At 38.4% G+C, this 22,282-nt stretch overlaps 1 protein-coding gene across 6 annotated transcripts in view; it reads left to right on the top strand.

The window, feature by feature from the left end:
* ATP8B4 (ATPase phospholipid transporting 8B4 (putative)) overlaps positions 1-22,282 on the top strand; it is a 348,133-nt gene that overhangs the window by 58,199 nt on the left and 267,652 nt on the right. For 2 of the 6 annotated variants that reach the window (XM_061428804.1, XM_061428800.1), the window contains exon 2: positions 15,708-15,775. In XM_061428804.1, the coding sequence (XP_061284788.1) occupies positions 15,748-15,775 (28 nt within the window). In that variant the 5' untranslated portion in view covers positions 15,708-15,747. Of the gene's footprint in view, positions 1-898; positions 1,109-1,885; positions 2,052-15,707; positions 15,776-22,282 lie in introns of those variants that run through there. The other 4 variants (XM_061428806.1, XM_061428801.1, XM_061428803.1 and 1 more) reach the window with 4 other exon arrangements.

The following is a 22,282-nucleotide window of genomic DNA, read 5'->3' on the forward strand; positions in this document are numbered from 1 at the left end:
ATCTTTGCTCTGCAAGCACTATGGGTGCTGGCAGTTGTCACTGACACCAAATATGATGAGAACATTATCTATACCTCCTACTCTCACTTCATAGTCAAAGCTGCACACATGTAGGACTGAGGCCTGGGCTTATTCTTTACTTTATCCATCGTTGTTCTAACCTCCCAAGGCTGAGATTTCCCTTTTGGACCAAAAATATCCCTTCCCTGGAGTCTTAGAGATGTGCTCCCTCCCTGACCCCATCCCTTAGAGGCCCAGAGCAGGGGGAATATTCTTGGGCTGATAGGCAGTGTTGCCAGCATATATGATTGCAAGGCTACCATGTCCAGAGGTGGGAGGACTCGCTGAAGCTTTGCTTTTGAGCTTCTGGGAACCTAGGGCCAGAGGGAGAATAGGGGCAGGGGCAGGACCAGAGAAGGTGGACAGCAGAGGAGGAAAGAAGGGGCTAACTCCCTAATCCTGCCATCCCACTTCCCATCCTTAGGCCCCCACTATTGCTCAAGTTGGAGAAGGCAATGGCACCCCACTCCAGCACTCTTGCCTGGAAAATCTCATGGACGGAGGAGCCTGGTGGGCCGCAGTCCATGGGGTCGCTAAGAGTTGGACAAGACTCAGCGACTTCACTTTCACTTTTCCCTTTCATGCATTGGAGAAGGAAATGGCAACCCACTCCAGTGTTCTTGCCTGGAGAATCCCAGGGACGGGGGAGCCTTGTGGGCTGCCGTCTATGGGGTTGCACAGAGTTGGACACGACTGAAGCGACTTAGCAGCAGCAGCAGCATTGCTCAAGCAGAGGGGTTCTCCCGCTCACCTAAGCCTCAGCCCTCCCCTCTCTCTTGGTGGATTAGTCTTCAGAAAGGAGGTGGGTTGGGTTAGAAGGCAAGTGGCTTAGTGAGAAAATGAAAGAGAAGGAAACAGGGAAAGGAAACTGAGAGAGTGAAAGCAGAGAAAAGGGGAGGGAGTAGGAGGAGAGAAGACAGATGGGGAGGAAGGAAGGAGGGGGAGGGATCACATTTTTATGGAGTGAGCTGTATATTCTCGCTACAGCCCTGGGAGGAAGGCATTATTTCTTCTTTTTTACAGATTCGGAGAGTGAGTCTTAGGAAGGGTAAGTGACCTGGTCAAAGTGACGCTAGATAGAAAGTAGCTGAGCTCGGATTGGGGTCTGCTCTCCAGAAAGTGTCTCCTGTTCAGGACATGCCTCCCAAGAGGAAGAGGAGGCAGAGCTGGGGAGAGAGGGAGGCAAGAACAGAATGGAGACAGGAGAACAGACGGGTGGGGGGGCTAGAGACCTCACAGGGGTGAGGGCTGAGTCGGGCTCCTTGAAGCTCTCTGGGGTCTTGTTGCTGAGTCCTGACAACTGGAGAGGATGCACTGCTCAAAGGATGTAGAGGATCCTCCTCGGGCACACCCCTGTTCCTCCCTTGACCCTGAGATGAAGCCAGGCTGAGGGTGCTCCCTGGCAGCACTCTGGCGAGAAAGGAGAGCGGCCAGGAATCTGCTTGCCCTACTCTCCTGGCTTCAGCTGCTCCTCCTGTCCCTTCTCCAACTGCTCCACCCCTTCCTTTCCCCTTTCTTTTCCAGTCTCCTCTGATTCCTTTGTCTTGCTATCCCCTTTCCTCATATTTTCATTCTCTCTTCCCACTGGTTTTATTCCCTCAATTTATCGCTATGGCCCTGGATCCCCACTGTAAATACATCTTCTCTTTAAAGCCTCATTACCCAGTTGCAGTTACCTCCTTTGCTGCAGAATGTCTTACAGGAGTTACACTTACTGTCCTCATTTTATCCTAATGTTTATTTAGACATTTTGACAGAGGAAGTTCAGAGGACTGCCTTCAAGATAGCTATATAATGAGCTTCCTTTTCCCACTGACCTGTCCAGGTATGTTCTGAGGCTTAGACAGCTTACCTGCCCTGGATTCTGTAATGCTGGTGGAAAAAGCAGGAATCCAAGGTCAGTTTCTTTGACTCCAAAAGACAAGCTTGCAGCTACCACATCCTGCTGCCCCTTGAGCAGATCAGCTGGCCCTGCCCTTGGTGGCCTGTTGGTGAGTTCATTATGGCCAGGGTGGGTCATTTGTCCTGTATACTTTAGACCATAAGTCAACAGCATACCAAAAACAGATCTACATTTCTGGGGCAGAGTAATATAGCTCAGGAGACAGATGATCTAGACAGATGAACCACAATTTATTAATTGAAAATGTACAATGTAACTGTCAGGAGGACCAGAATGTTCACTTCAGCATGCATGGCTAGTGTATTCTTTCCCTGTAGGCAGACTTCTGTGGGAAAGCAAGTTATTATCAGCAGGTTGCTTGGTGATTGTGGAATTGGAGCAAGGGGAATTAACTATAATAACCTGATTGTTGAATGGCCTCCGATCTTTAAAGAGAAACTCCATTTTAATCCTTTACTTAAAGTGTTGAGTCACCTGTACCCTAGTGTACCCATTTTAATTGTAAAGTAAGGACCTCTGTGAGGAATCATAATATGACCCGTACGCCCCCTTATGCAGACAGCTGCTTGAGTAGCATTTCCAACTTGGATGTCTTTTTATGGCCCTTAATCTCAAGGTATCTGAAATCAACTTCTTATTTTCCCTAAACAAACTGGAATTTTCTTTTGACTTTGCCATTTTTTGTCTATTAGAAGAATTAAATTCTCTGACCAAGATTCAAAACCTGAACTTGAAATTAAAAAAAAAAAGAAATCAAATTCTTCATGCAAGCATCACTCTCAATCTTTTCCAAAAGAGTACTCACATAAATGAATTAATATAGGTAAAGTGCCTAGCTATTATTTGGGTTACATTTCTCTCTCTTCCTACTTTCCCCAGACCTGTCTTTCTTATAAAAATCCAGCAAGACTTTGACACATGAAAACCACCATCTTAACCCCTTGCACGAGATGAAGGCAAGGGTAAGATAAAACCTATTCAGCGACTTACCTTCTTCCACTTCTTCTGCTTTGGGTGATTTCAAAAAAGGAACAATGTTTTTATGTAAATAATGTTTGCTTTAGCACTTGTAAATGGTTGAATTTCAAAATCCTAAACTAGATATTATTTTAGCAAATCCTTCTTTATCACTTTTTTTTTTTTTCAGTCTATTTCCTTAGACTCTCACTGATCTGAAAGTTCAGTAGAAGATGGCTTTTTCTTTTCTCTAACATCAGTGAGTGTCAGCTGGGGTATTTTGGTGAATTGATAAATATAAGACAATAAAAGAACTGAATTTTACTTCCTCAAATTTACACTAGGATCTGATATATTACTATGAATACTCCATTAGATCTATCTGGGTTGCTGTTATTATAAAGAAAAGATTGGATTGGAGGAAACGTGGACTTGAAATCTTAATTTTTGTTATAACCACATGTTTTAGAGGGTAAAAACACTTGGATAAGATCATTAATAAGGAACAATTTTCACAAACCTCAGAGAAGTGTTTAATTCATACAACAGTGATTGTATTATCACTCTGCATTAAATATGAAATAGAGCATATTTTCTACAAAGGCAAAAATGACTAAATTAAAAAAGATTCATTATATTAAAAATAAAAAGTTTTAAAGATATTTTGGAAGGTGTTATTAGAGAAATTAAAAGCATTGAAATAATTGTAAGGCTTAAAGGTAATTTTAGAAAGGATATGGTTTTGCTTTATGCTTAATTGTCTGGGGATTTTAAAATGAAAAGTGCTTGTAGGAAGGTCTAAAATAAGAGATGGAAGGGGTTACATGGATATTTTCTCTTTAGTTACCTTTGTATTGCACAAATATATATTAAGTTCATCCTGTGTACTGGCTATCTGTTAGTGCTAATCCCTCAAAGCAATCTAGCAAACCAAGAAGGAGAAAGGAAGAAAATGTTGGCCAGTGGCCAGTACTCCTAATAACTTCCTGAGAGATTAAATTTCTTCTTCTAGCCTGCATTCTCATTGGCACCTGTCAGGGTGGAGAGTCCCTTTTGCCATCCTGCTTAAAGAACTGTTCTTCCTTTTACCTGCTCGAGGGACTCTGAGCTCGTGAAAACAGAATATGTTAACTTAGTCTCCAGAGAGTTTTCAAGCCCTAACAAGTTGACTTAGAACTTTCTGATGAGCCTTAAAACCCATTGGCCAGATGGGGCCATCAGATCGAGGTGTCATTGTCACTGAATCCATTCATCCTTTCCTATGTCCACATTTTGTATCTGTTGTGAAATTTTGTTGGAACAAAAATAGCTCCTCATGGATAAAAACCTACTTTTGTCCATGTTTTTCTCACAGAAAGTCTTTTCCTCAAAAAAAAAAAAAAATCCTTTTTGTGCATCTTCTTTTAGAGTCAGGGTGCTTCCTCTTGCCCTTCTCCTCCCAGAGATTTGCAAATTTCCTTCTCCTTTCTCATGCTATTCAGTTTGCCTGCAACACTCTTCCTATTGCTAACCAAACACTTCTCATTCTTTGAGGTTCTTCCTAGGTTGGAGGTGGGGTTACACAGGAGAATAGAAACCAGCCAGAGAGAGAGTGGCCAAGAAAGCCACAAAGTTCCCAGTTTGGGAGAATCTAAAACTGTCTTGAACTTGGAGTTGGGGTCTAGGAAGAGAGAGTTGCTAAAAGGAAAATGCCTTTAGTATCAGGAAGCTCTTACTTCATTCCTCATAGAAACTGAGAAATTCATTCTTTCATTTAGCAGACATTTATTGAGCACTGCTGCATGCCAGTCATGCATTTAATACGGAAGATACAACTATGGTCCGGACAGATCAGTTCTCTGCCCCACTGGAGTTTGTAGACTAAGGGAAAAACAGCTAATGTGATAGGCAAATAAATTCTAGAATTATAGGGGCTCTGAGATGATAAGTTCTTGATTCTATGGGAGCACATAGGAAGTGGTCTTATCTCTGATTTGGGGAGCCAGGGGAGAACTCCTATAAGTGCTTAGGAGTGCAGTTTGAGTTGATATTGAAAAGATAGGTACAAATTAGTCAGGTGTAAGGATTGACCATGGGTATTAGATTATGACTGACAGAGGAAAGAACATGAATCATGGCCCTCAAATGGAAAAAGCTGAGTTGAGTGTTTCTGTAGTATAGACATGAGAGGGTGTGAGGAGGAATGGGGACTGTAAGGAGAGTGATGGGAAATCAGAGTAGAAAGACTAGCAGGGTCCAGGTTGCAGAGGGGCCACGGAATCACGTGGAATTTGATCTTTTTATTTTTTTAAGGCCAATAGGAGGTGATTAAAAGGTTTTAAGTAGGTGTGTGACATAATGCTGTTTAACTTTTATCAATATCACTCTGGCTTCAGTGAGGACCCAAGTCTATGGGTGGTCAGGGCTGGAACAGGGAAACCTATTAATGAAGGAATGCAGGGGAAAGCAGTAACCAGTCAGCCCGCCTGTCCTGGAGGCGTCTGCTGCCTAGGGCTGGGGCACAGTGAGGGGAGGGGAGGATTGTTTTAGGCAGCCTTGTAGCAGTTCGTAGAAGGCATTGGAAGAGGAACAGAAGAGTTATTGATGGGTCATATTGGAGGACCTCTCTTGGCTTCTCACAGCATCCAGCAGTAGTAACCTCATCTTCATGTTGGATTCATCAATATTAGTGACTTGTTCCTGGAAAAGCAGTGGGTCTTAGAAAGTGTTAATGGCCCTACATGTCAGGGACACCTTGCGGTGGGTGTTATTCCCTCAGCACTGCTGAGGCTATGGCTTTTCCTGGCTGTAGTGAATGGGAACTTATAAATCTAGGTGCACAACAGGGAGAAATGCTGATGGTTCAGGCTTTTTAGATTCTAGAAATTGATAGTGGAGAAATAGGTGTTGATGAAATTCCTCTGCATCCTCCTTTCTTGTAACTGCTAAGCCATAAGCATTGCTCTTCCTCTTTTCTGGTCTCTAGTTGAGTGACCAGCTTCTTCTTTCGTGGGTGTTTAATGCATCCTGCCACACCACATCTTTGAGCACAAACAAACAAGTCATTTCTCTTGCTAACCTAGGGAATATCAATTCAGAAGCTCTCCTTACTGTCATGTGTTTGCAGAGGTATCTGAGTTCATGTCCATGGTCTACGGGGCTGACGTTGTTTGCCCTTTATTTATTCGTTCTAAATCCTTAATGGAGTTTGCCATATGAAAAAATTGAGACCACATGTAGGGGAAAAAATGAAACATAATATTATTCTGCCCCCTATTTATTTCTAAATAATTTTATTTTTTCTTCCAGTTTTATTGAGAAGTAATGGACATACAGTGCTGTGTAAGTTTAAGGTGTATAGCATGACTGGACCTACATCGTGAAATGATTACCAAAATAAGTTTAATGAACACCCATAATTTCATATAGATAAATTATTTTTGTTGTGATGAGAACTCATAGGATTTACCCTCTTAATAACTTTTGTACATAACATACACTACTGTTATATTGATCATGGTTGCGCTTTACATGCCTAGTACTTATCTTCTGACTGGAAGTTTGTATGTTTTAATCACCTTCATCCAATTCCCCCCCTTCCCACCCCTTGTCTGTGGTAATAACAAATCTGATCTCTTTTTCTATGAGTTTGTTACTTGTTTTTTGAGGTGTAATTAACCTATAACACCATAGTAGTTCCTGGTGCACAACACAGTGATTCAATATTTCTATACAAAGTGATCACCAGGATAAGTCTCGTTACCATCTGTCACCCTGCAGAGATATTATGTTATTAGTACTATGTGCCCCACACAGTGCATCTCATTCTCATGGTTCATTTGTTTAGTCACTGGAAGTTTACACTTCTTTTTTTTTTTTTTTTGCTTTTTTATTTTTTATTTATTTATTTATTTTTTTTAATTCTTCCAATTTTATTTTATTTTTAAACTTTACATAATTGTATTAGTTTTGCCAAATATCAAAATGAATCCGCCACAGGTATACATGTGTTCCCCATCCCGAACCCTCCTCCCTCCTCCCTCCCCATACCATCCCTCTGGGCCGTCCCAGTGCACCAGCCCCAAGCATCCAGCATCATGCATCGAACCTGGACTGGCAACTCGTTTCCTACATGATATTTTACATGTTTCATTGCCATTCTCCCACATCTTCCCACCCTCTCCCTCTCCCACAGAGTCCATAAGACTGTTCTATACATCAGTGTCTCTTTTGCTGTCTCGTACACCGGGTTATTGTTACCATCTTTCTAAATTCCATATATATGCGTTAGTATACTGTATTTATGTTTTTCCTTCTGGCTTACTTCACTCTGTATAATAGGCTCCAGTTTCATCCACCTCATTAGAACTGATTCAAATGTATTCTTTTTAATGGCTGAGTAATACTCCATTGTGTATATGTACCACAGCTTTCTTATCCATTCATCTGCTGATGGACATCTAGGTTGCTTCCACGTCTTGGCTATTATAAACAGTGCTGCGATGAACATTGGGGTACACGTGTCTCTTTCCCTTCTGGTTTCCTCAGTGTGTATGCCCAGCAGTGGGATTGCTGGATCATAAGGCAGTTCTATTTCCAGTTTTTTAAGGAATCTCCACACTGTTCTCCATAGTGGCTGTACTAGTTTGCATTCCCACCAACAGTGTAAGAGGGTTCCCTTTTCTCCACACCCTCTCCAGCATTTATTATTTGTAGACTTTTGGATCGCAGCCATTCTGACTGGTGTGAAATGGTACCTCATAGTGGTTTTGATTTGCATTTCTCTGATAATGAGTGATGTTGAGCATCTTTTCATGTGTTTGTTAGCCATCTGTATGTCTTTTTTGGAGAAATGTCTATTTAGTTCTTTGGCCCATTTTTTGATTGGGTCGTTTATTTTTCTGGAGTTGAGCTGTAGGAGTTGCTTGTATATTTTTGAGATTAGTTGTTTGTCGGTTGCTTCATTTGCTATTATTTTCTCCCATTCTGAAGGCTGTCTTTTCACCTTGCTAATAGTTTCCTTTGATGTGCAGAAGCTTTTAAGGTTAATTAGGTCCCATTTGCTCATTTTTGCTTTTATTTCCAATATTCTGGGAGGTGGGTCATAGAGGATCCTGCTGTGATGTATGTCAGAGAGTGTTTTGCCTATGTTCTCCTCTAGGAGTTTTATAGTTTCTGGTCTTACGTTTAGATCTTTAATCCATTTTGAGTTTATTTTTGTGTATGGTGTTAGAAAGTGGTCCAGTTTCATTCTTTTACAAGTGGTTGACCAGATTTCCCAGCACCACTTGTTAAAGAGATTGTCTTTAATCCATTGTATATTCTTGCCTCCTTTGTCGAAGATAAGGTGTCCATATGTGCGTGGATTTATCTCTGGGCTTTCTATTTTATTCCATTGATCAATAAGTAAAACTCTCACTATTTGCAGATGACATGATCCTCTACATAGAAAACCCTAAAGAGTCCACCAGAAAATTACTAGAAATAATCAATGACTACAGTAAAGTTGCAGGATATAAAATCAACACACAGAAATCCCTTGCATTCCTATATACTAATAATGAGAAAACAGAAAGAGAAATTAAGGAAACAATTCCATTCACCATTGCAACGGAAAGAATAAAATACTTAGGAATATATCTACCTAAAGAAACTAAAGACCTATATATAGAAAACTATAAAACACTGGTGAAAGAAATCAAAGAGGACACTAATAGATGGAGAAATATACCATGTTCATGGATTGGAAGAATCAATATAGTGAAAATGAGTATACTACCCAAAGCAATTTATAGATTCAACGCAATCCCTATCAAGCTACCAACAGTATTCTTCACAGAGCTAGAACAAATAATTTCACAATTTGTATGGAAATACAAAAAACCTCGAATAGCCAAAGCGATCTTGAGAAAGAAGAATGGAACTGGAGGAATCAACTTACCTGACTTCAGGCTCTACTACAAAGCCACAGTTATCAAGACAGTATGGTACTGGCACAAAGACAGAAGTTTACACTTCTTAATCTCCCTATTTCACTCGTTCTCCTTCCCCCTGTCTCCCCATCCCTGCAACCACCTGTTTGTTCTCTGTATATGTGTTTCTGTTTTGTTTTATTTATCCATTTGTTTTGTTTTTTAGATTCCACGTATAAGTGAAACCATACAGTGTTTGTCTTTCTGTTCTTTCACTTAGCATAATGCCCTCCAGGTCCATCTGTGTCATCAAAACTGACAAGATTTCTTTTTTTTATGGCTGAACAGTATTTAATTGTTTATATACACCACACCTGTATCCATTCATCTATCAGTGGGTACTTAGGTTGCTTCCATATCTTGGCTATTTGCTTCCATATCTTGGCTATTGTAAATACTACTGTGATGAACATGGTGGTGCTTAATGTCCTTTTGAGTTAGTATTTTTATTTGGAAAAATACCCCAAAGTGAAATTGCTGGATCTTATGGTAGTTCTACTTTTACTTTTTTGAGGAATCTCCATATTGTTTTCCATAGTGCAAGTTCATAAGAAAACTCTTTTCTCTGCATCCTTGCCAACACTTTCTATGTGTCATCATTTTGATAATAGCCATCTGACATGTGTGAAGTGGTATCTCATTGTAGTTTTTAAAAAATTTAGTTGATTTGTAATGTAATTTTTACAGTATAGCAAAGTCCAGTTTTATATATATACACATATACACATTCTTTCTTATATTCTTTTCTGTTATGGTTTATCACAGGATATTGAGTATAGTTCTCTATATGCCTGCCAATGCAGGAGACATAAGAATTGTGGGTTTGATCCCTGAGTTGGGAAGATCCCCTGGAGGAGGGCATGGCAACTCACTCTAGTATTCTTGCCTGGACAATCCTGTGGACAGAGGAGCCTGGCAGGCTACAGTCCATGGGGTCACAGAGAGTTGGACATGACAAGTGGCTTAGCCGGCACACATACTGTAGGATCTTGTTTATCTATTGTGTATATAATAGCTTGCTCTGCTGACTTCAAATTCCCAATCCATCTCTCGTCAACTCCCTTCCCCACTGGCAACCACAAGCTTGATTTTTATATCTGTGAGTCTGTTTCTTAGCTAAGTTCGTTTGTATCATATTTTAGATTCCACATATACATGGTATTATGTTATTTGTCTTTCTAATTTAGTTAGTATGATACTCTCTGGATCCATCCATGTTGTGGCAAATGACATTCTTTTTTATGACTGAGTAGTATTCCATTGTATGTATTATGTGTGTGTGTATACACACACACACACACACACACACACACACACACACAGTGCATCTTCTTTATCCATTCATTTTTCAGTGAACATTTAGGTAATTTCCCTATGTCTTGGCTATTGTCAGTGTTGCTGCAATGAACATTGGGGTGCATCTCATTGTAGTTTTGTTTTGTATTACTCTGCTGATTAGTGATGTTGAGCATCTTTCTTATGTATCCATTTGCCATCCATATGTATTTTTTGGAAAAATGTCTCTTTGGGTCTTCTGATCATTTTTTAGTGGGGTTGGGTTTTTTTTTTTGATGTTGAGTTGTATGAGTTCTTTTTTTTTTAATTTTATTTTATTTTTAAACTTTACAATATTGTATTAGTTTTGCCAAATATTGAATCCGCCACAGGTATACATGTGTTCCCCATCCTTAACCCTCCTCCCTCCTCCCTCCCCATACCATCCCAGTGCACCAGCCCCAAGCATCCAGTATCGTGCATCGAACCTGGACTGGCGACTCGTTTCATACATGATATTATACATATTTCAATGCCATTCTCCCAAATCTTCCCACCCTCTCCCTCTCCCACAGAGTCCATAAGTTCTTTGTATATTTTGGATGTTAACTCCTTATCAGATGTATCATTTGCAAATATCTTCCCAAATGCAGTAGGTGGCCTTTTTGTTTTGTTGATAGTTTCCTTCACTGTGCAAGTATTTTAGTTTGATGTAGTCCCATTTTTCTTATGTTTTTCTTGCTTACTTCATACATATACTTTTATATATTATGTAGCACATATACATTGGAGAAGGCAATGGCAACCCACTCCAGTGTTCTTGCCTGGAGAATCCCAGGGATGGTGGAGCCTGGTGGGCTGCCGTCTATGGGGTCACACAGAGTCGGACACAACTAAAGTGACTTAGCAGCAGCAACACATACACACACACACACACATATATGTACACCACACACACATACTTTTTCAGATTCTTTCCCCTGATAGGTAGGTTATTACATAATATTGAGTATAGTTCCTTGTGCTATACAGTAGGTTCTTGTCAGCTACCTGTTTTATACAGAGTGTGTATATCTTGGAGAAGAAAATATTCTTGCCTGGAGAATCCCATGGACTGAGGAGCCTGGTCCACAGGGTCGCAGAGAGTTGGACACAACTGAGCATTTGTGTCTGTTAACCCCACCTCCCAATATATCCGTTTCACTACCCCCTCTCCCATTTGGCAATCATAAGTTTGTTTGCTCTCTTTGTGAGTCTCTTTCTTTTTGGAAATAAGATCATTTGTGTCTTTTAAAATTTTAGATTCTATGTGGAAATAATGTTTGTATGATTTTTGTCTTTGGCTTACTTTACTTAGTACGTGGTACTCTTTAGGTACATCCATGTTGCTGCATATGGGCATTATTTCATTCTTTCTTATGGCTGAGTAATATTCCATACACACACACATGCACATCACATCTTTATTCATTCATCTGTCAATGGACATTTGGTTTGCTTTCATGTCTTGACTATTGTAAATAGTGCTGCAGTGAACATTGGGGTGCATGTATCTTTTTGAATTATGCCCAGGAGTTGGATTGCAGGATCATAGGGTAGCTCTATTTTTAGCTCTTAGATGAACCTCTATATTGTTCTCCATAGTGGAGAGGGTTCCTTTTTCTCCATACCCTCTCTAGCATTTATTATTTATAGACTTTTTGATGATGGCTATTTTGACTAGTGTGAGGTGATACCTCATTGTAATTTTCATTGGCATTTCTCTTATAGTTAGCAATGTTGAGCAGCTTTTCATTTGTCTTTTTAATCACGATGGTGTGATCACTGACCTAGAGCCAGACATCCTGGAATGTGAAGTGAAGTGGGCCTTAGAAAGCATCACTATGAACAAAACTAGTGGCGGTGATGGAATTCCAGTTGAGCTATTCCAAATCCTGAAAGATGATGCTGTGAAAGTGCGGCACTCAATATGCCAGCAAATTTGGAAAACTCAGCAGTGGCCACAGGACTGGAAAAGGTCAGTTTTCATTCCAATCCCAAAGAAAGGCAATGCCAAAGAATGCTCAAACTACCACACAATTGCACTCATCTCACACGCTAGTAAAGTAATGCTCAAAATTCTCCAAGCCAGGCTTCAGCAATATGTGAACCGTGAACTTCCAGATGTTCAAGCTAGTTTTAGAAAAGGCAGAGGAACCAGAGATCAAATTGCCAACATCCGCTGGATCATAGAAAAAGCAAGAGAGTTCCAGAAAAACATCTATTTCTGCTTTATTGACTATGCCAAAGCCTTTGACTCTGTGGGTCACAATAAACTGTGGAAAATTCTGAAAGAGATGGGAATACCAGACCACCTGATCTGCCTCTTGAGAAATTTGTACGCAGGTCAGGAAGAAACAGTTAGAATTAGACATGGAACAACAGACTGGTTCCAAATAGGAAAAGGAGTTCGTCAAGGCTGTATATTGTCACCCTGTTTATTTAACTTATATGCAGAGTACATCATGAGAAATGCTGGACTGGAAGAAACACAAGCTGGAATCAAGATTGCCGGGAGAAATATCAATAACCTCAGATATGCAGATGACACCACCCTTATGGCAGAAAGTGAAGAGGAACTCAAAAGCCTCTTGATGAAAGTGAAAGTGGAGAGTGAAAAAGTTGGCTTAAAGCTCAACATTCAGAAAACTAAGATCATGGCATCCGGTCCCATCACTTCATGGGAAATAGATGGGGAAACAGTGAAAACAGTGTCAGACTTTATTTTTCTGGGCTCCAAAATCACTACAGATGGTGACTGCAGCCATGAAATTAAAAGATGCTTACTCCTTGGAAGGAAAGTTATGACCAACCTAGATAGCATATTCAAAAGCAGAGACATTACTTTGCCAACAAAGGTTCGTCTAGTCAAGGCTATGGTTTTTCCAGTGGTCATGTATGGATGTGAGAGTTGGACTGTGAAGAAGGCTGAGCGCCGAAGAATTGATGCTTTTGAACTGTGGTGTTGGAGAAGACTCTTGAGAGTCCCTTGGACTGCAAGGAGATCCAACCAGTCCATTCTGAAGGAGATCAGCCCTGGGATTTCTTTGAAATGAATGATGCTAAAGCTGAAACTCCAGTACTTTGGGCACCTCATGCGAAGAGTTGACTCATTGGAAAAGACTCTGATGCTGGGAGGGATTGGGGGCAGGAGGAGAAGGGGACGACAGAGGATGAGATGGCTGGATGGCATCACTGACTCGATGGACGTGAGTCTGAGTGAACTCCGGGAGTTGGTGATGGACAGGGAGGCCTGGTGTGCTGCGATTCATGGGGTCGCAAAGAGTCGGACACGACTGGGTGACTGATCTGATCTGATCTGATGACTTCAGTTTTCTTAAATTTACCAAGACTTCCTTTGTTGTCCAGGATGTGATCTGTTCTGGAGAATGTTCCATATGCACTTGAAAAGAAGATATATTTTTCTGATTTTGGATGGAATGCTCTATAAATGTCAATTAGATCTATCTGTTCTAATGTGTCTTTTAAAGCCTGTGTTTCCTTATTGATTTTCTGTCTGGATGATGTTTCTATTGATTTAAGTGGAATGCTAAAGTCCTCCACCAAGGTGCTACTGTCAATTTTCCTTATATGTCTGTTAACATTTGCTGAATATATTGAGGTGCTCCTGTGTTGGGTGCATATATAATTGTTATATCTTCTTCTATTGATCCCTTGACTATTATGTAATGTCCTTTTTGTGTCTTGTAACAGTCTTTATTTTAATGTCTATATTGTCTGATAGGAGTACTGCTACTCTAGCTTTCCTTTGATTTCCATTTGCATAGAATACAGTTTTCTATCCCCTCACTTTGAGTCTGTATGTGTCTCTAGATCTGAAGTGGGTCTCTTACAGACAACATGTATATAGATCTTGTTTTTGTATTAATTCAGCCAGCCTATGTCTTTTGGTTGGAGCATTTAATCTATTTACATTTGAGATAATTATTGATATGTATGTTCTTATTGCCATTTTAAAGTTGTTTGATTTTGTAGGACTTTTTAAATTCCTTTTCTCTTTTGTTTACTTCTCTTGTGATTTGATAACTATCTTTAGTGTTGTGTTTGGATCCTTTTTCTTTTCTGTGTGTTTATCTATTATAGATTTTTTGTTTATGGTTACCATGAGGTTTTGATGTAGCAGTCTATATGTATACATGATTGTTTTAAGTTGCTAGTTTCTTAATTTAAAATGCATTTCAAGTATCCTGCATTTGTACTTTCCTCTGCTCACAATTACTGTTTTGACATCATATTTGTGTGTAGATGATTTCCTACTTTTACTATATGTTTACATTTATTAGTGAGCTTTACCATTTTGTAATTTTCTTATTTCTAATTGTGGCCTTTTCTTTTATGCTTAAAGAATTGCTTTAGCATTTGTGGTAACACTTGTTTGATGGTGCTGAATTCTTTTAGCTTTTGTTTGTCTATAAAGCTTTTGATTTCTCCATTAATTCTGAATGAGAGTCATGCTGAGCAAAGTATTCTTGGTTTTAGGTTTTTCCCTTTCTTTGCTTTTAATATATCAAGTCACTCCCTTCTGGCTTGTACAGTTTCTGCTAAAAAATCAAGTGATAGTCTTATGGGGATTCCCTTGTTTATTATTTGTTGCTTTTCCTTTCTTGCTTTTAATGTTTTCTCTGTCCTTAGTTTTTGTCAATTTGATTACTATCTGTCTAGGCATGTTCCTCCTTCATTTAATTCTATATGGGACCATCTGCACTTCCTGGACTTGGGTGACTCTGGAAGGAATCACACTTGGCACTTAAATAAAAGGCAGGTGTTGGAGCATCACCTTTGTAATATACAAATTTACAGGGTTTTGGATATATTAGAAAATTTGGCTCCATTTTAATCCCAAATTGAATTTCATACTTGTTCTTACTTTAAGTTCCATATATCTGCTATAATACAAATAGGTAATTTTTATATAGAATTGTCTGTCTTAAAATTTTTCTTTGGAATAGAATTGATTTACAATGGTGTGTTTGTTTCAGGTGTACAACAAATTGACTTGGGTCTCTCTCTCTCTCTCTTTCTATATATGTACATATATGTGTGTGTATATATATGTATGTATATACATATATACATGCATATACATATATACACACATATATACACATTCGTATATATATGTATGTATATATACACACACACATATATACATTCTTTTTTAAATTCTTTTCCATTATAGGTTATTACAAGACATTGTACATAGTTCCATGTACTATACAGCAGATCTTTGTTGGTTATATATTTTATATATAGTAATGTGTATATTTTGATTGCAAACTCCAAATTTATCCTTTCCCCCTTTCCAATTTGGTAACCATAAGTTTGTTTTCTGTGTCTGTCTGGTTAGATTTAAGTCTCATAAATGGAGTCTGTTATTTGTTCTCTTAATGACTTCCTAGTCATCTAGATTTACTAGGAAGAAAGTTGAATGATGGGAATTTTTGGTTAACAAGTGTTTCTCAAATACTAATGTTTTGTACATATCTCGTTTTCTTATATAGGCCAGCTGTGAGGCCTGGTGAAAAATAATCAAGTGCAATAATGTTCTGCAGTAAGAAGAAATCACTTGGTAAGTATTGAGTTCTTCAGGAGATACAAAGCAAATATGATTTTTTTAAGCATTCATTTTAATTTCAAGGAGATATGATTTATAAGCAAAAACCACATAGATCTTGAGTGTTCTCCTTGAGCTTTGACAATTTTATGTATATTTGTAATTTTCAAAAAGCAAGAAACAATATTTCTATCACTCCAGGAAGTTCCTTGCGCCCCCTTTTTTCATTTTCCCTGCATTGTACACAACCACCTTCTGATTTCTATTTGATTGATTTACCTATTTTTGAAATTAATATAAATGAAACCATGCAGCATGTATTCTTGTGTCTTCTTTCACTAAGTGTAAGGTTTTTGACATATTTCCATGTGGTTGCATGTATCAATATTTTGTTATTCAGTTTTTCCTTGTAAAGTAGTATTCCATTGTATGATTACAGCAACACTTAAAACTAAGATCATATGGTTAGAAATAATTTAGGTTCACTATGGCAAGAAACATTTGGTTTTTGGTTGAGTAATTTGTCTAGCAAAACAGTTTTAATAGTATTCTAGTGTTAAGAAATACATTATTGTGACCTGAGAGTATTAATCTTGTCTTAAACCTTGTTAGTCAGTGATGTTATTGTGTAGTTTTTCCTTCAGTGGAAGTGTATTTGGTTTATTACTACTGTTTTATTTCAGACTTGTTAGAGAGGAAAGGCTGGATTAGAGTATATCTAATATTCTCCTTCTAATCCTATGTGTGACAGTTGGTTAACCTACTTTGATAGGCAGTTATTTCTTGGTGCAGTCTGTTCCCTTTTTGGACACACTCATTGCAATGTTCAGTCTCATAATGAGCTGAAATCTGTCTCAGTGTAGTTTGCACCTGTAGGTCATTAGTTATGCCCTCTGGGGCAATAGTTTCATATTTCCAGAGCTTATTTAAGAGTCTAGAATTATTGTCGTCATTTTTTCTTTTACAAATAAAGTGATTTATTTATACCTAGTCACTGGTATTACCTTAATAATGTAAACATTAGATTAACCAGTTTTGACAAGGACAAGTTTCCAACAGAATCTACTGTTGTGAGGTTTTGGTAAGTTCAGTTTCACTTTTTAAAAAATAATTTCTATGTATATATGAACGCATATGTATAAAATAAGCAATTTTTTATAAGTAAAATTAAGAAAATAGAAGTAACTGTAATTGGACAATCCAGAGATAACTGCTCCAGTCTGCCATGTTGTCTAATTTAGAGGGCTCCAATCAGTGACCTCTATTAATACGTTAATGTATATTTATCCACATATCCCCAGATGGAACTATGGTGTGCATTATTTTGAAACTGGCTCTTAAATATTAATCTTGTAATCACAGATACCTTTTCTACCTTAAACTTTTCTCTATAACATAATATTTTTTTATATTTTCCTCTAACTTTTAATTTTGAAAATGTTGGAACTTACAAAAAATTGGAAGAATGATAAACACCCAAATACCTTTCACCTAAATTCTACAGTTGTTACCATTTTGCCACATTTACTTCCTCTTTTTCCTCTCCCTTCCGCCAGCACACACCCAAACACATGCATACGCATAAATTTTTTGTTGTTGACATCATGACTCTTATCCCCAAATCCTTCAGCACAGATCTCCTAAGAACAAGGACGTTCTCCGTCTTAACTGCAGTATTGTCACCACATCCAAGAAGTGTAACATTTATGAATAAGTAATATACATTCCATTTTTCAGTTTCCCCAACTGTCCCCACATCTCATGTCTCGGAGCTTGTTTTTATTTTTGGTATGATATCTAATTATAATGTTCACACATTGTGTTTGGCTTTAAACTCCTTTATTTTCTTTTAGATTTAGAATAGTTTGTCATCACATTGATTTTTGGCCAAAGTCCGTTCCGAAAGTCATTCCACTCAGTCGTTTTGGATTGAACATCTTGGGTGCAAATACTATGAAATAATATTTAAATGGGAAACTAATAAATTAGTTACTTGAACCACTCTTGATGGGAAATACAACTTGCTGATCTTCCTCATATGGAATTTCATTTTACAGACTGTCATAGCTATTTGTAATGAGCTTTTAAGTAGCCCATTTGTAAATAGCTTTGTAATGAGGTGAAATGTTGCCACATCGTTGGGTCTATATTCACTGTGGTGCTAATTGGCAGAGAAAGCTGAGGCTAGTTCCTTCCTCTTGGACTTGTTACAATGGCCACATGACTTGAGGCACTGACTTTGGTGTCACCATCATTTGCATCATCATGATTGGGAATGTGACATCTTTAGATTATATCAATTCTTATAGATCTATTTATAGACTGGAGATCTTTGTTGTTTAGTTGCTAAGTCATGTCCGACTCTCTGTGACCCCATGGACTGCAGCAGCACGCCAGGCTTCCCTATCCTCCACTCTCTCCTGGAGTTTGCTCAAGTTCATGTCCATTGAATCAGTGATGCTATCTAACCATCTCATCCTCTGCCGCCCTCTTCTCCTTTGGCCTTCAGTCTTTCCCAGCACCAGGGTCTTTTCCAATGAGACGGCTCCTCATATCAGGTGGCCGAAGTACTGGAGCGTCAGCTTTGGCATCAGTTGATGTTGGAGACCTTATTCAATCTACAGTATTCATTTGCTTACCATTTTGCCACATTTGCTTCCTCTCCTTCCTCTCCTCTCCTTCTTCTCCTCTCTCTTCCACTCCTCTATTCACGCAGTCAACAAATATTTTTGAGCACCTATGATATGCTAGGTAGTACCAACTTTACTTCACATAACTTTTTTATGATTTAATAAAAACACATATCTTTATACAATTAAGTTTACAGTAGCAGTGATAACTTAATAACAATTTACCAAACATCACTACCAGTATGTTTTCCAGAGGAGCACAGACTAGAGAACTTCTAGTCAGCCTGCTGTTGTCAGGGGGAGAATCAGGCAGAAGTGATATCTTACTTCAATGAGTTATTTAAGATCTATATTTAAGAAGTGTGCACTTATATTTATATAAACTTTCACAACATCATCAGGAAGCTTGGGACATTGATGATGTATGTGAAAATATAACAAGCTAACCATTAAGTGTTGTGGGAACCCAAGAATTTTCTCCCAGATATATGCTTTACTATTTATTATCTCCATATCCACATAAATCTCACAGTCTTCAGCATGTGGAAAATTCTAGCTAACTGACTCAAATATTTAAAACACACTTACAATCTATTCTTTTTGTTTGTTTGTTATTTGTAATTCATCCTTTTGGTGTAAGCTTGAATGGGAAATCCAAAGATGACCACTTTAAAGCATATATGTGCTTCATATTTTACATATGAACAACAAAGAATGTTGCTCATATGTAAAATACCTAATTCAGGTTTTAGGTTGTTAGGTAATATGGTAAGCAAAAGAGGTAGATAATTGGAGGCTTTATTTAGGCTGTAAAGCTATTATTGATTCCAAAATGTGAAGGTTGTGGAGCGACATGCATTATTCCACAGGGTGCAGGGTGGGAAGATCAGACCAAGGTCACATTATGTGTTTCAAAAAATATTGAAAATTAAATTTTACAGTTGTGAGGGTTTAAAGACAAATATAATCCAGGTTGGACTCATTATTATGTATCCATTATTATTATATTCATTTTGCTTCTAACTTTAAATGAAAATTTAAACATTTTTGTGTTCCTTAAAAGTATTGTGGGCTCCAGATGCTGCATATACTGTGCCTACAAAGGAGGTAGTGCTTTCGTTGAAGTTAAGATACCTATATATTATTTAGTAGGTACTGGGTTGTTCCTATTGCAGAGGACTGGTGACACAGAAGATGAATAAGACATTCAATTTGTTTCTTTTATTTATATACTGGTTCTCTAATGAAACTATCCATCTTGTTATCATAGTTATTTTAAAGTCCATATCTGACAGTTCCAATATCTAGATTATCTGTGAGCCTGCTTATATTTTCTATCTCTTGATTTTCAATAGTTGGTTGTTGTGCTGTATCATACCTACTAGTTTATTATTAAAATCTATACATTGCATATGAAAAAGTTACAGAGGGTCTGGATGTTATTTTTCTTCAGGAGATTTACTTTCTTCCAGCAAGCAGTAACAGAAGGAACAGGTCATTTTGATCCAGTCAGGGACTGAGACAAGTTAAGGCTGGGTTTCAGTGTTTATAAGACCTTGTTTGCTTTAGCTTTTTCTCACTCTAAGTCAATCCAAAACCTAGTATGTTACTAGGGCCCTTCTTCTCTGCCAGATTCTGAATTCTAATTATTGTCTCATCTCTGGGCAGGTTAGGAATTATCACATGCCTCAGGGGAAAGGAACAGAGTATCAGGTTCATCTCAGTATATTTCTCTTCTCTGCTGAAACTTTTCCCTTAAAGTCCTGGCTGATTTTGTTGTTCCATGGTAGTTTCAAACAGCTTTGTATATGTCATCTCTTATCATTGTTCTCAATAAATGGGTTTTCCTGACATTTTATCCTATTTTAGTGGGAAGCAGATTGTTTTAAAACAGTCTGTTTTATAAGATTATCAGAAAGCTACATTATATCACATTATTCTATAGTTGTTCAGTTCAGTTCAGTCACTCAGTAGTGTCCGATTCTTTGCAACCCCATGAACCACAGCACGCCAGGCCTCCCTGTCCATCACCAACTTCTGGAGTCCACTCAAACTCATGTCCATCGAGTCGGTGATGCCATCCAGCCATCTCATCCTCTGTCGTCCCCTTCTCCTCTTGGCCCCAGTCCCTCCCAGCATCAGAGTCTTTTTCAATGAGTCAACTCTTCGCATGAGGTGGCCAAAGTACTGGAGTTTCAGCTTTAGCATCAGTCCTTCCAATGAACACCCAGTACTGATCTCGTTTAGAATGGAGTGGTTGGATCTCCTTGCAGTCAAAGGGACTCTCAAGAGTCTTCTCCAACACCACAGTTCAAAAGCATCAATTCTTCAGCACTCAGCTTTCTTCACAGTCCAACTCTCACATTCATACATGACCACAGGAAAAACCATAGCCTTGACTAAACGAACCTTTGTTGGCAAAGTAATGTCTCTGCTTTTGAATATGCTATCTAGGTTGGTGATAACCTTCCTTCCAAGGAGTAAGCGTCTTTTAATTTCATGGCTGCAGTCACCATCTGCAGTGGTTTTGGAGCCCAGAAAAATAAAGTCTGACACTGTTTCCACTGTTTCCCCATCTATTTGCCATGAAGTGATGGGACCAGATGCCATGATCTTCGTTTTCTGAATGTTGAGCTTTAAGCCACTTTTTTCACTCTCCTATTTCACTTTCATCAAGAGGCTTTTGAGTTCCTCTTCTCTTTCTGCCATAAGGGTGGTGTCATCTGCATATCTGAGGTTATTGATATTTCTCCCGGCAATCTTGATTCCAGCTTGTGCTACTTCCAGTCCAGCGTTTCTCATGATGTACTCTGTATATAAGTTAAATAAGCAGGGTGACAATATACAGCCTGATGTACTCCTTTTCCTATTTGGAACCAGTCTGTTGTTCCATGTCCAGTTCTAACTGTTGCTTCCTCCTGCATATAAGTTTCTCAAGAGGCAGGTCAGGTGGTCTGGTATTCCCATCTCTTGAAGAATTTCCCACAGTTTATTGTGATCCACACAGTCAAAGGCTTTGGCATAGTCAATAAAGCAGAAATAGATGCTTTTCTGGAACTCTCTTGCTTTCTCGATCCAGCAGATGTTGGCAATTTGATCTCTGATTCCTCTGCCTTTTCTAAAACCAGCTTGAACATCTGGAAGTTCACGGTTCACGTATTGCTGAAGCCTGGCTTGGAGAATTTTAAGCATTACTTTACTACCGTGTGAGATGAGTGCAATTGTCTGGTAGTTTGAGCATTCTTTGGCATTGCCTTTCTTTGGGATTGGAATGAAAATTGACCTTTTCGAGTCCTGTGGCCACTGCTGAGTTTTCCAAATTTGCTGGCATATTGAGTGCCGCACTTTCACAGTATCATCTTTCAGGATTTGAAATAGCTCAACTGGAATTCCATCACCTCCACTAGCTTTGTTTGTAGTGATGCTTTCTAAGGCCCAGTTCACTTCACATTCCAGGTTGTCTGGCTGTAGGTGAGTGATCATACCATCATGATTATCTGGGTCATTAGATAAATATTTTAGATTTGTTAGGATTAGAAGTAAGAAATGAGCAGAAAGAATAGTTAAGTTGAATAAGAAAATAATCGTTAATTAATATGTTAATCAGTCTTATTTACTAGAATGGATTTAAGCTTTAGCTATGACACGTATACAAATATATATCTCTTTTGAGCTGTCTCATTCCAGTGGATAATACAATAGTATTCAGAATTGCATTCTATGTCATACATGTTTATTGGTCTTAGAACATATTTCCAAATACATTGTTCCAATTCTCCATTTTATTATTTAGTATTTCCAACTGTGTAATAATCTAATTGTCACACTTTGGTTTTATAAAAAAAATTGTCTTAATTGAAAAATTTCATCCATAGAATTATAATAATTTATT

The sequence above is a fragment of the Bos javanicus genome, chromosome 10, assembly GCF_032452875.1.
Source record: "Bos javanicus breed banteng chromosome 10, ARS-OSU_banteng_1.0, whole genome shotgun sequence".
Classification (NCBI taxonomy): domain Eukaryota; kingdom Metazoa; phylum Chordata; class Mammalia; order Artiodactyla; family Bovidae; genus Bos; species Bos javanicus.